At 41.7% G+C, this 13,221-nt stretch overlaps 1 protein-coding gene across 1 annotated transcript in view; it reads left to right on the top strand.

Annotated features, from left to right (window-relative positions):
- The window catches only part of ramp1 (receptor activity modifying protein 1), a gene marked incomplete at its 5' end in the record, with an annotated part of 28,461 nt that extends 15,860 nt beyond the window's left edge, over window positions 1-12,601 (top strand). Inside the window, one exon of the mRNA XM_085374329.1 lies at window positions 11,929-12,601. Coding sequence (XP_085230455.1) covers window positions 11,929-12,184 — 256 coding nt within the window. The remainder of the gene's footprint in view (window positions 1-11,928) is intronic.
- Between the last annotated feature and the right edge of the window lie 620 nt (window positions 12,602-13,221).

The following is a 13,221-nucleotide window of genomic DNA, read 5'->3' as shown; positions in this document are numbered from 1 at the left end:
TTTTCTGCTTTAATTGAGCCGTCTTCTTGTTCTGTGCCTTCACATCAATACTGCAAACATTCACTTTGACGATTCACTGGTCCCACCGGGTTTCTGCTGAAGCTGGAAAGGAATTAAAGATGAGAATATTTTCCTCCCGCTGTTGTGCACCGTTGCTTCTCATTCTCTCTGTTCTGTCGTTATAGCGCTGTTCAGTGATACACTATCTTTTCAGATAAGCAAACACAAACACACCATGCCTGTTTATACAGCCCATCAATTAATTTGCCACGTTTTTCATCTGCGTTCTAACGGTATCATAAATAACACGTCTGCCTTTACAAGTTTGTGCCTCATTATAAGGAGAAAAGCTTTGATGTACTCACTGTGGTCACCTGCTGCTACCTTTGTTGCTCCTGCGACAAAAGCAGGTAAAAAAGAAATCAGATTGCAGTTATATGACAGGAAGTCTTCACCTCTATCTGTGTCATTACTGCAAATACGTTACAGCGTGCTCTCAAGCATAGTATTGTATTTTTTCACTGTGAGCTATGGACTGTAAGAGTCAGCTTGTTATGGTCCATAGTTTTCACATTTCATAGTGGCGCCGGCCACATGTGGGTTTAGGCAAATGTGAGTGACAGGAGTGGAAAAGTGAAATTGTAGATCCACAGCAAGGAAGCTGGAGGAAGCACTGGGCCTTAGTGCAATACATCGATCTTTCCCTGAAGATAAACCATCACTACACACCTTTATGTGGACATCTAGAAGTTTATGACAATAAAATGGATGGATTGCTGGTCACAGGAGGCTGGACCCACCTGGAGTAGACACCAGTCTATTGCAGACTATTATTCAAAGGAACAAAGTAACTAATTTTCAAGTTCTTTCCATACTCACTAGTAAATATGTGTAATTACAAATTGATTTATTGATAGCATATACTTGAGATTTGTTATCCCAGCATCATCAAAGTGCCTCCATAAGACGGAAATCTGATAGCCACCTTGAGCTTATTTAGTTTAAATAAGTAGTTCTTTCAGAGTTTTGAGACATGATCTGATTTCAGTAAGAATCCTTATTTACAGAGACTCACATCAAACCAAACGTCTCCTCACAGATCTTTTGCTGATTGACTTTTGTTTCCTTTGTTTTTTATAAGTTCTGCATCTGTGGTGAAGTTACTTTCTATCTTTCTGTGAACAACGCCTGATGTATTGAACAGTGTGCTCAGTTTTGACCTGCCTGAACGTGCTTTGATTACATGCACTGCCCTCCTAGAAACCTTCAATCTAGTCTTGATTCAGTGTCGAGAAATCTTCTCTCAGCTTGGAATACCAATTTGACTTCTGACACTTTGTGTTAACTCTGATGCTTCCTCCCATCACAAGACTACTTATTAGGCAACGTTGCCGGAAACTAAACCCAACGGCAAATTTATAACATGTGAACAATGGCTGCAGGTTTATTTAGCTGAAAAAAAGCCTCTGAGGAGTGGATTAAATCCATATGAGTGAGCACACATATGGAACTTTACAAAGACAGAATCTGGAAGTGGTGCAGAGTATTAATTTTATATATATATATTTTATTTATCTTGTTTCTGAACTTGTGTCTCTCCATCCCAACCTGTTTCATATTGATATATTCAGGATTTTCAGCAGCACTCGGCAGATGGGGGAACCCCGAAGGACGACAGAGCAGTGTAGTGTAAGAAAATGACTCACTCATGTCATCATTTTTGTTGTGAGCTTTAGTAGATTTGTTTCTGCGATCAGCTGACGTTTACTTTGTGGATTTAACCAAATACTTCCTGGAATATTCTGCATGTAGGCAGATGTTATGTGACCCGTTTTGGCTTCTGTCCAAATGAAAAGGTGGAATTTAGCACGCGTTAGAAAAGAACATCATCTGCTTAAATTGACCCTGACCTACTGTGCAAAACCTAAATAATTGCACATTTATAAGCAATACAAATTAAACTCATATTTGCAAATTAATATTATTTTAAAAACTTGTCAGAAGGTTCACTAAACACATCATTTTTGTTGTGCGCTTTAGTAGATTTGTCTCTTTGTGTACAGGCTGCAATCAGCTGACGTTTAATTTGTAGATTTAAAATATAATTATATATCATATTTCAGCCTTTAAAGGGTTAAATGTCCAGTCTGTGAATGCAGTAACTGAAGCTTTGATTAGCTTTTTATATTTTTGGGGGTCAAACTGCACAAAACTGTGTTTGATGATGTTTGGTGAGCTGTGTGGAACGCAGGACGTACAGTAACTGCCACTGAAAAAGCAAACAATCCCAAACATCCACTTTAATCCCAGGTTATACTGCATGTGTGTGTTTTAGCTTAACTTCACTGTAATGCAGTGTTGAACTGGACCTGAGGCGTAAGCTGTGTATGAACACATGCACCATCGGCAGGTTTCATGCTTGTTTGCAATAATTCTTTGGGTTTTTGTATCTTGACTTCACAGAGTGCAATGACCACTTCGTAGCATCTGACTTTGTTTATGTGTCCAAATCCAGCAGTGATGTCTGAACCTCTGCACACACACATGTGTGTATTCATATCCTTGTGGGGACATCTCATTGACATATTGCTTTCCCTAGCCGCTTACCCTAACCATCAAAGATTCATTCCTAACCCTGACCCTTACCCTAAACCTAACCATAACGTAACTGTAACCCTGACACTAAAACCACATTTGGAGTCACATAAATGCCTTTACACTGGTGAGGACGGGGATTTTGTCCCCATAACAGCTGTTGGTCCCCACAAGTGTAGTAAACGTCCAACGTTTGGTCCCCACAAAGATTTATAAACATACTACACACACACGCACGCATGCAAATGTTAACTCACAGACTTTCACGCAAACAGAGCTGACAGAGTAATTTATACTTGAGCAGAAAACATACACAAGTACAAACACAAATGCAGCGATTCTAGCTACACACGCACACACAAATGCACACACACACATGTCAAAAATAAACATCCTCACACACTCAAAGCTCCATCTGTTCACCCCATGATATGATGTTTGATTTGAAATGTATACGACGGGTGAGAGAAAAGAAAAGTGAAAAACATATATAATCTGAGGGAGAAACCATGTGACGGCATGTGCGCATTTCAGGTGCCAAAAGCAACAGAAAACACTGCACTACCAGAACAAAGCACACCTTTCAAACGTTGCTAAATATTTATCACTTTTCCTCTTGGGAGGGAAAGAAATTACACACAGAGGAGGAAGAAAGACGCTGGAGGTCCACAAAATAACAAAGTAGGAAGAAAAAGTAGGACTTTTTGTCAGATGTCCTTGTAGAGTGTTTGACTTGTTTTCTTTGGATTTCTTTGGTTTGGATGGATTTCTTCCATTTTTCTCTAAGACAATATCTCCAAGAATTCATAGCAGGAATATTTTCAACAATGAGTGTGAGTGATGAGGAGGTTTTTCTGGTTGACAGCTGACTCCTTTCCCGAGATTATACAGTTTGAGGTCCTCATAGATTTGTATCTGTGTGTAAAACCTTTAATTTCCCCGTCCTCAGCTTCAGCTCTTTGATGCTTGTCATCCCAGTTTTTCTTCAAGGGATCTCTTATATCTCATCAGATGTGACCGTGGCGCTGTTGATCAAGACTGTTACAGCAGCGTGCTCTTTTTGTTTGATCTCCTCACAACACAACGGCATCTCGACTAACTCGTCTCCACAAAATGGAAGTGAAACAGATGATAAACACTCTCTGAATATAAATAATTAAAAACGTAGTAACGGCCTGACTCTGATGAGCAGAGAGAAACTCATTCTTGACTTTATTAACATCTTTGCCCACAAGCGACATCTGAATACTTTCATAATGTGATTAGCAAGGGATGTATAAGGGCAGGAGTCAGAACGGTGTCTCATTTGAATCGCCAGACACTTTATTAGGTACACTATTTTCCCTTTAGAACTGCATTAATTCTTTGTGGCACATGGTTCAGAGATTTTGGTTCACACTGACGTGATGCTGCAGATTCGTCAGCTGCACGCCCACAATGCGAATCTCTTTATCCACCACATCACAAAGGGCCTCGAATGGATTGGGATCTGGTGACTGTGGAGCCCATTTGAGTGCAGTGAACTCAACGTTCAAGTAGTTTGTGTTGATTTTAGCTTTGTGACTTGGTGCGTCGTCCTGCTGGAAGCAGGAGGTGGAGTCTGAATGATGCTCAGTTGGTACTAAGAGGCCCAAAGAGTGCCAAGAAAAGATTCCCCACACTATTACACCAACACCAACAGCCTGAACATCTGCTGGATGGATCCATTCATGCTGTTTACACCAAATTATGATCCTACCATCAGAATCAGACCAAGAAACACATTTCCAAACCTGTGATGTCCGATTTATGTGAGCAGGTCCAAACTGCAGCCTCAGTTTCCAGACCCTCGCTGACAGGAGTGGCAACTGGTCTGCTGCTCATTAAATCACCTTCTTTCCTATTCTGATCTTCACCATGCCTAGTTGCTGCCATCTGATTGGCTTTTTAGATATGCTGCATGGCAACAAAGTGTCCATTGATCATGTTTGGATAATTTAGTGCTAAAAAAATGTATGATTTCTTAGTGCAGTGGTTTTGACAAGTGACTGATCCTCAGTTCATTCCCAGGAGACAAAATCCCTTCAGAGCTGCATCAGGAGGAGCATCAAGCATTAAGACAAATGTCCCAAATCCTGCGGTGGTGAGAAAGCTGCATTCAGCTTTCTTTAGAGTTTATAAAATTGTTCGTGAGGAGTCGACTTTCACATGAGAGATGTGTCATCGTTTTAATACAGCTGCAGCGGTGTGGGCTGATACTTCCTGTTATAGTTTAAGGGCTGAACACTGCACAGGGTTTCATAATATTTTCTTCAGCAGTTATTAGGCTATATCTTTTGTCGTGATGATTGCAATTTAAGCAGAAAGAATATGGCATTCCCATTACAAAGTAATACCAGGGAAGTGCCTTTCTACAGATTTGATTGGCCGAGCCATTCATCATGTGGCTCGGTGATGAGAAGCAAGTTGATTTGCAGCCAAGGTTTAGCCAGATTCAGTTATTTTTCTCCCCGCTGTGCCGACACACCTACTGCCGGCCGGACTCGCTTCAGACATGAAAAACGGAGCTGCATTTCTTTCATGCGTGGTTACAGTCGACCTGAACTAACAGCAGCGAGACTCCAGGGACGCTCGCCACTCTGATTGTAATTTCATAGAGTGGTTTAATGCCACTAAATATAAACTACTCCTAAATATAATATAACTCGGAGGTCATGGGGAGTGCAACATTATACAGGAAACCAAGGGTATATTTTTTACTTTAACTGGATTTCCCAAGTGACATTTTCAGTTTGAGATAATAAAAAAAAGAAAGTCAGCAGAGAATAAAAGAGCGTTTCTGCAGGAAGCATCACCCCTCCCCTTACCTCACGCTGTGAGACTGAGGGGAGGTTTTCCCTGGATTGTGTGTCATTATTTTGTCACTATTTCGTTTTTAATAATCCATCTAGATCTGCACCACCAACAAGTCTCCTCAGCTAATAATTAATTTTCCACTGACAGCATGACTTCCATGGTCGAGATAACGATGTTTGTTGTTCCAGTTACTGTGAATAACTCAACATGACAGCAGAGTCCCTCACAAAATACAAGCGTGCAGTGCGCCATTATTTTTTCATAAACGCCCCATCAATCTGCTGCTGTACCTGGACATTTTGCCAGCCCGACTCCTCATATTCCAGTCAGCAGAATAAAGGACCAGTTTTGAGCCGGCAAGTCACCGGAGCAGCGTCTGTGTGTTTTTTTTTTACTTATTCATCATCTTTGGTTTTATTTATTCACACTGCTCTTCTGTCAGCGGATCAAACTAGTTGAAACAGCAGAGTCGTGTCTAATTCAGCCGCCCTCATGGTTTAAAAGCCTGACCCTCCGTCTGCATCTTGTGTCCTTCGCCTTTTCTCCACCTTTCCCTGCATGTGGTTCACAGATGGTCGGTGGCGGGATGTTTCAGAGAATACGATTCTGCATACCGAAGCAGGTTACATAAGCACAAGCTGTGAAATTATTGTACATTTAGACATATTTTTCCAATCTCACACCCTTTTGTTATGAGTGAGATTGGACACATCGTCTGTCTCTCTCTCTGTCTCACACATTCAGGGGATCCAAATGGATCAAATGAATTTAAAAAACCACTTGAGGTTTGACCATGCATACTTTAATTTATGCTGATGAACTAAACAACTGGCTTGTTTTATACACCAACACACCAACACCTACACAGCGCGGATCAAAGTGAAATATCTAGATGTGCAGTGCTTCGTTTGTGTTCCACATAAACCCCTTACCGATGTGTAGGGAGGATAAAAGGTTGCGTAACGTTTAGCAAAGGAAGCAAAGTCGTATCTGCAGGATTGTGCTTGTGGCAGTGCTGCGGAGGGTGCGCGTGCTCGAGGCGTCACAAAGAATTAAAGGTTGTCGATAACCTACATAAGCTGATTTCTCTGCCTCGGAAACCCGTGTTTGAAATTTGTTGTTACAGAAACTAAATGACAATATTAACGAATTCAGTTTTTGCTGATAGGCATGTCGACTAAAGCTCCGGTCTCATCATCTGTTTGTCTTAGACAACAACAAATAAAACGTGACAACCTTTTCTGAACTCCATTCTCTCTTTTATCCACCTCCCCACGTTTGACTTCAGAGAATACTTTAACCTTTAAAGAAAAATGCCGCCTGTACAAGTTTAGCATGTGATTAGTGCCAATTGTGAAGCGGTTTTTAAATAGCAGCAAGAGCGAGAGGCTTCGTTACTGTTTGTAATAGCAAGCCTTGCATGAAGCTATCTTAATTCTTTGTTTAAATGAGGCAAACCATCTCTGTAAACCTTCTCCTCTCAGTCCTGGGATATATGCTGAAATGGAAAATTGAATTCGAGGAAGCGGACTATTTTTGTGTTTCTTAATTTTCTGAGTAAACTCGATACCCTCACATTGGTTAAGCTCTGTGTTGAAAACAAAACTCTTACATGCATATTTTGGAGCTTATGTTTCTGGGTTGAATTTAAATGTGTGATTCACTGTAAGCAAGGACCAGGACGAGAGGCCCTCAGCTCGGTGTCTCCGTACTTAGACTACTCTTAAGAATACTGTTTACTAACTGAATATGATTTATTGAGAATTAAATTAGGCTACTTGCTAATTACACTCTGATGACCCAGCAGAACAGAATCCCAGCAGTGGTGGTGAAGATGAAGATGGAGGCTTGGATGGAGCTCTGAGTGAGCAGGTGAGGTGGAGATGAGGAGGAGGTACAGACTGACGGAGGAGCACTGAGAGTTAAAGCACACAGGCTGATTAGCTCGCAGAAAGTGGGCAAGAAAATGAAAGTGATGTAAAGAAAAGATTAGCAGCTGAACACCAAGGAAGGAGAAAGATGAGAGATTGCACATCTTCCATGTTGAACTCACACATAAGCTTTATTTAAAGCAGACCAGGGTTGGTCACCAAAATTTACCAAAAAAGGTTAGAGGGAAAGTAAAAGCAAGCTAGGTTAGGAGCCCGCTAACTAGTGTTAATGTATAAGGAAAATACAAAAGTTGCAGTCACTGAAAGGAAAGAAACTCACAGTACTTCTTGGACTGACTGTTATTACAATGAACCAAAAGGTAATCCATAATGTTTGCTATATAATCGCATTAAGAATGATCAACACCTGAGACACAGGTGAGCAGTTCAGTTCAGTTAAATTCAATTTTATTTATATAGCAGCAGTTGCCTTAAGGCACTTTATACTGTAAAGATCCCACAAAAATACAGAATCGAACAGCCCCTGTGAGCAAGCACTTTGGTGACAGTGGGAAGGAAAAACTCCCTTTTAACAGGAAGAAACCTCCAGCAGAACCAGGCTCAGGGAGGGGCGGGGCCATCTGCTGCGACCGGTTAGGGTGAGAGAAGGAAGACAGGATAGAAGACATGCTGTGGAAGAGAGACAGAGATTAATATTAACTAATGGTTAAATGCAGACAGGTGTATAAATACACAGTGAGTGCAGGAGAAACAGTGCATCATGGGAGTCCCCCAGCAGCCTACGCCTATTGTAGCATAACTAAGGGAGGATTCAGGGTCACCTGGTCCAGCCCTAACTATATGCTTTAGCAAAAAGGAAAGTTTGAAGCCTAATCTTGAAAGTAGAGATAGTGTCTGTCTCCTGAATCCAAACTGGAAGCTGGTTCCACTGAAAACTGAAGGCTCTGCCTCCCATTCTGCTTTTAAATACTCTAGGAACAACAAGTAGGCCTGCAGTGTGAGAGCGAAGTGCTCTAATAGGGTGATATGGTACTACAAGGTCATTAAGATAAGATGGGGCCTGATTATTTAAGACCTTGTATGTGAGGAGCAGGATTTTGAATTCTGGATTTAACAGGAAGCCAAAACAGGAGAAATCTGCTCTCTTTCTAGTCCCTGTCAGGACTCTTGCTGCAGCATTTTGGATTAGCTGAAGGCTTTTCAGTGAGTTTTTTGGACATCCTGATAATAATGAATTACAGTCGTCCAGCCTGGAAGTAATAAATGCATGAACTAGCTTTTCAGCGTCACTCTGTGACAGTTTTTTTTACAGATATTGCACAAAAGTAATATATATTGAGAGAAAGTTGCCCATGTCAATATACAACGCATATCTTAGTACAATCTTAATATGGTTCAAAATACAATTGAAATTGATGTATAGTTGTGATTAAAGGGGACATGGAGATATTTTAACTTTGACCTCACAGACTTTAACTTTGTAGTCAGCCTCAAGTGGTCGTCTAGGGAACTGCAGTTTTGGTCAGTCCTACAAGAAAACAGAGGCTCCTAAGCTGCTCCCGTGGACACAAGATAATAACCTTTTCTTCCTTTTGAGTTGGAAAACATTTAATCTGCAATAGAAGCATAAATGCGTTCAAAGCACCTTGCAAAACTTACCTTGCACTTACCCTATTAGAGCAGTTTGAAATGTCACAGCCTGTATGCCGAGTTTAGATAGTGCTGAAACTGAAATAGTATACCATTTACTTTCAAAGTGCAGTGTGTATAGCAGCCAAATGGCCTCCTGACACACAGGCTGAATCACTCTTTTCTCTGTTGCATAAGATTTTATGATCAAATGAAATGGTGCCTAACAGAAATTACACCGAGAGCTGCATTTAGCAGCCTGCTGAAGCGCGTACATGCAAACACACACGCTCCATACTGTCGGCTTTAATTTGACGCTAACCTCAGCGACTCGGGGTGAACTGGTAACCACTTCCATCTCTGTGTGTGCACTGCGCCTGCCTCGACTCTGTTGTGCTTTCTTTCGCTCAGTGACTCATAAGCATCCCCTAAAACCCCAGTGCTCATTAGGCCAGCAGCAGGACCAATGTTCTTTGTTTTAATCTCTGCTGCAAATGATTTGCAGGACTTCAAGGAAACAGTCGAGGAAGGAGGTATACACCCAGAAAAAGTGAACTTGCTACCTACAGCAGCACACAGTGCTTTGTAGCGCTGGTGCCGTGCCAAGCTGCCCTGAGCTGTTTGCATCAGCAAACCTTCCACAAATAAGACCTCGTGTTGGGGCTGCATCGGCAAAAGCGCTTCAATATTAAACTAACACGTTAAAAACAGAGAGCACATATTCAGTACTTGATGCGCTGATTAGAAGTAGCGATCCATCCACAGAAAATCATCATCTAACCTTTTAATTCCCCGCAGAGCTGTAAGCGCATTTAAGCCTCTTTCTTGTTTTATGGTCCTTACTCTTTTAGTTTAGTCTCAGAGGTCTCATTAACCAAATTTCTTGTCGCAGCCGACAGCTGTTTTCAGCAAAATCCTCAGATAAAGCTGCTGCACGCTACCCGCCCAGCATGAAATGGCAATAACAGTGAGCGACTAGTTAGTGAACAAAGTGGAATAGTAAGCTGCCGCAAGTTTCCCTCAGGAGTAGGCTAAAAGACAGAGCTAAAAGGAGAATAAAGTGGAAGGTGGCCACTCTGGGTGAATGCTAATGTTGGCTAAATGTGCAAACACAAATATTATGGTTTGGTTCATATATGAGTGGAAAAAGTTACTTTATGAGATAAAGCCACACAGTTTGGCTTTTTCACAGCGCTGAGGGGTCAAAGGTGGAGCAGGTGGAGCATTAAAAGCGAGCTGTTTATTGTGGCTGATGGTAAAAGGCAAAACACAAAAAGGGAAACTGAGAAGTATAAATAAAATTGTGACCAGGAAATTGTGTTGTTGTGTTTGCACATCTCTGTTGCTTGTGGGGCTCGCACACAAGAATTTCACTCGCATGTGCTGTGCCAGTGTGCCTGCACATGTGATGTGACAATAAAAAGTGATTTGATTTGATTTGATTTGATTTGATAAAACCAAAACATGTAGAAAAAACCGAGGCAGGAAGAACAGACTGACACTGGACAGCGTCTCACACACAGCTGGACCAAATCACAGAAGATGAGACAAGGGAAGCTAAACTAAATGCGACTTTCAAAGTAAAACAGGAAGTGCAATAATTAAACAGGAAGCACAAAGACACATGAATGAAGTAACTACAGGAGACCTGACTCCCGAGACTAAATACAGTAAGAGGTTGTTTTTATATTTTATTACATGCTAAAGTGATAGAAGTAGACAGGAACATTTAAAGATGTTAGCCTGTGCTTTCTATTTTTCTGATTGTAAGAAAAAAAAATGATCAGTCATATTTTTCTGCACTAACACAAGCCGCACCTGTAAAGATGTTCCCCAAACCAGCTTCTGACAGGAGGCTCTCCTGAGTGCTAGCATGCCATTGGATAATTCCATTAGCTTGGGGGGGGGTTGAAGGTTATCTTGTAAAATGCCTGGCACAGAAACCAGCACATCTTATCTGTGTAAATTCCCCACAGTGTGGAAGGTGGTCCTAGATGTGGTTTCAGAAGCGTAATGGATTTGGAATCAGAGCAGCCCGCACAGAACCAGCGCTGTGCTGTTTTCAAGTTTAACGGGCTCCTTTATTTCCACAAAGATGTGGGGAGGCCGGCTGCGTCAGTACGGCTGCTTGCACAAAGAGACAGAACAGCTTTGTACTTGATATGACAACCTCCTTCTACCCTAGAAATGTCCCCGAGTCACTCCTGAGTAGAAACACTCTTAACTATCAGTCTGGGCTGTCTAGCCATCCTGTCTCCTCGCTGAGGGCATTGCCATCCTCAGATGTCTCCAGGCCTTGCACAAATGATTATGAATGAAACATACTGGATTAAATCAACTATAGAAAATTCATTTGAATCACAAAGTAAATTATAGTAGTCAATAATAATAAATCATTTTCATTAAAAACATTCTAATATAAAAGTTTGATTTTTCTTCTCCATCCATCCATTTTCTTCCACTTATCCAAAAGAGGGCTGGAGCTTCATCCAGCTGTCGTAGGGTGATTTAGAATCGCCAGTTAACCCAGAATTAACCTGACTGTGTATGGATTTTGGTTAACTGGTGACTCTTTAACTGGGAGGAATTGTGGGAGGAAGGAGTACTCAGGCAGGCACAGAGAGACCCCAGACTGGAGTCAGGGCCTTCTTACTGTGAAGCGATGGTGCTAACCACCGCAAAGCCATGCCATCCGTTTTTTTCCTTCTCATTCTTTATAAAACCTGGTGACAGCTGCTGTTAGTTAAACGAATTAACTTGACACAGCCAATAAAATCTACATGCATCAGCTATCACGTTAGCAAGAAAACTGGGCGCTAGCTTGGCTACCGATGATCGGGATCTGCTTTTGCCTGAAGTTCATGATTGAAGTTTGAGTGTTGACAGGATGTAGCGACACTTCCTGTTGGGTAAGTGTATAGCGAGTTTGTTCTGCGTCTCACTTTGCTGCCTTCTCTTTTTTTGTTTTGTTCTGCAGGCTCTACGAGGAGCTGACAAACTGCACGTACTTGGTAGCGCTGAAGATGGACTGCTTCTGGCCCAACCGGCTGGTGGATGAGTTCTTCATCCGGGTCCACAGGCACTACTTTCACAACTGCTCTCTGACCGGACGGCTTCCCATGGACCCTCCCAACCGCATCCTGGGTCCGTTTATTGTCGTGCCCATCCTGGTCACCCTTCTCATGACGGCGCTGGTGGTGTGGAGGAGCAAGCGCAGTGAGGGGATTGTGTAGGAAAGAGGCGGTTCACAAGACTCAAGACAAGAGGTGCTTTTTGTCACGCCACTCTCACCTTCAGTGACCAAAGACTCTCTTCTCCTGAGTGTCAGTGTCTGGGTAAAACACAAAGGACCAGTATCGCTATATCATGGACCCAGAAGAGGAAATAAATGAGACTAAAAACCATATACTACTTCAGTGATGCTTCATTGTATCCACACCAGAGTGAAGGCTTTACAGCTCCTGCTCCTTCCACATGGATTGAAGTCATTTCTTTAGTTTACAGAGCACAAAGGTCACCTCCATCAGACCAGGAACAGGAAACGGCTAAAAGGACATCGTAAACACCAAAATCTCTTTGCTGAGAGAAATTGCTTGCAAATCATTTTGGATCTGATGCTAATCAATTTACACACACACACACACACACACACACACACACACACACACACACACACACACACACACACACACACACACACACACACACACACACACACGCGAAGAGGAATTTTACAACTATTCTTGGAAACCATGAGCATCACCTCACGCATCAACAGAGACTCAAACGACGAGGATACAGCAGTTTAGACTTCTGTTAGGGAACCCAGGGAAATGAACTGTGTGTGTATGCAGCATACCATAAATATATACACTATATACAATGTGAGATTGTCTTTGTAACATAACCGAGACAACAAATTATAGGTCAATACATTTATTTCTGTCAGATATTAAATTTTGTGATTTCTTGTAGTCGCTTTAACAGACGTGTGTATTATATTTATATATAATATACAGTTTATTAATCATGCATATGCTAAAGAAACACAATTAAGAGCAGAGACATCCAGACTCATATGTCAGGACTGCATCTCGGTCTTTCTTCGCTTGCAGGGGTTGAGGACTTTGATGATGTTGTGTTTTGCAGCTTCCATCATGGATTAAAAAAATGAAAACAAGAGCAAAGACTTGCAAACTCACAGTGGAAAACTCACAGTTCTAACTACACAGAGAACATAAAGCAGTGGGTTAAGTTAGCCAACAAACAC

The sequence above is a fragment of the Diplotaxodon limnothrissa genome, linkage group LG16 (genome assembly GCF_057381915.1).
Source record: "Diplotaxodon limnothrissa isolate DT_005_m linkage group LG16, D_limnothrissa_male_GT1.1, whole genome shotgun sequence".
Lineage (NCBI taxonomy): Eukaryota > Metazoa > Chordata > Actinopteri > Cichliformes > Cichlidae > Diplotaxodon > Diplotaxodon limnothrissa.
This window is presented reverse-complemented; position numbering and strand designations above follow the sequence as displayed.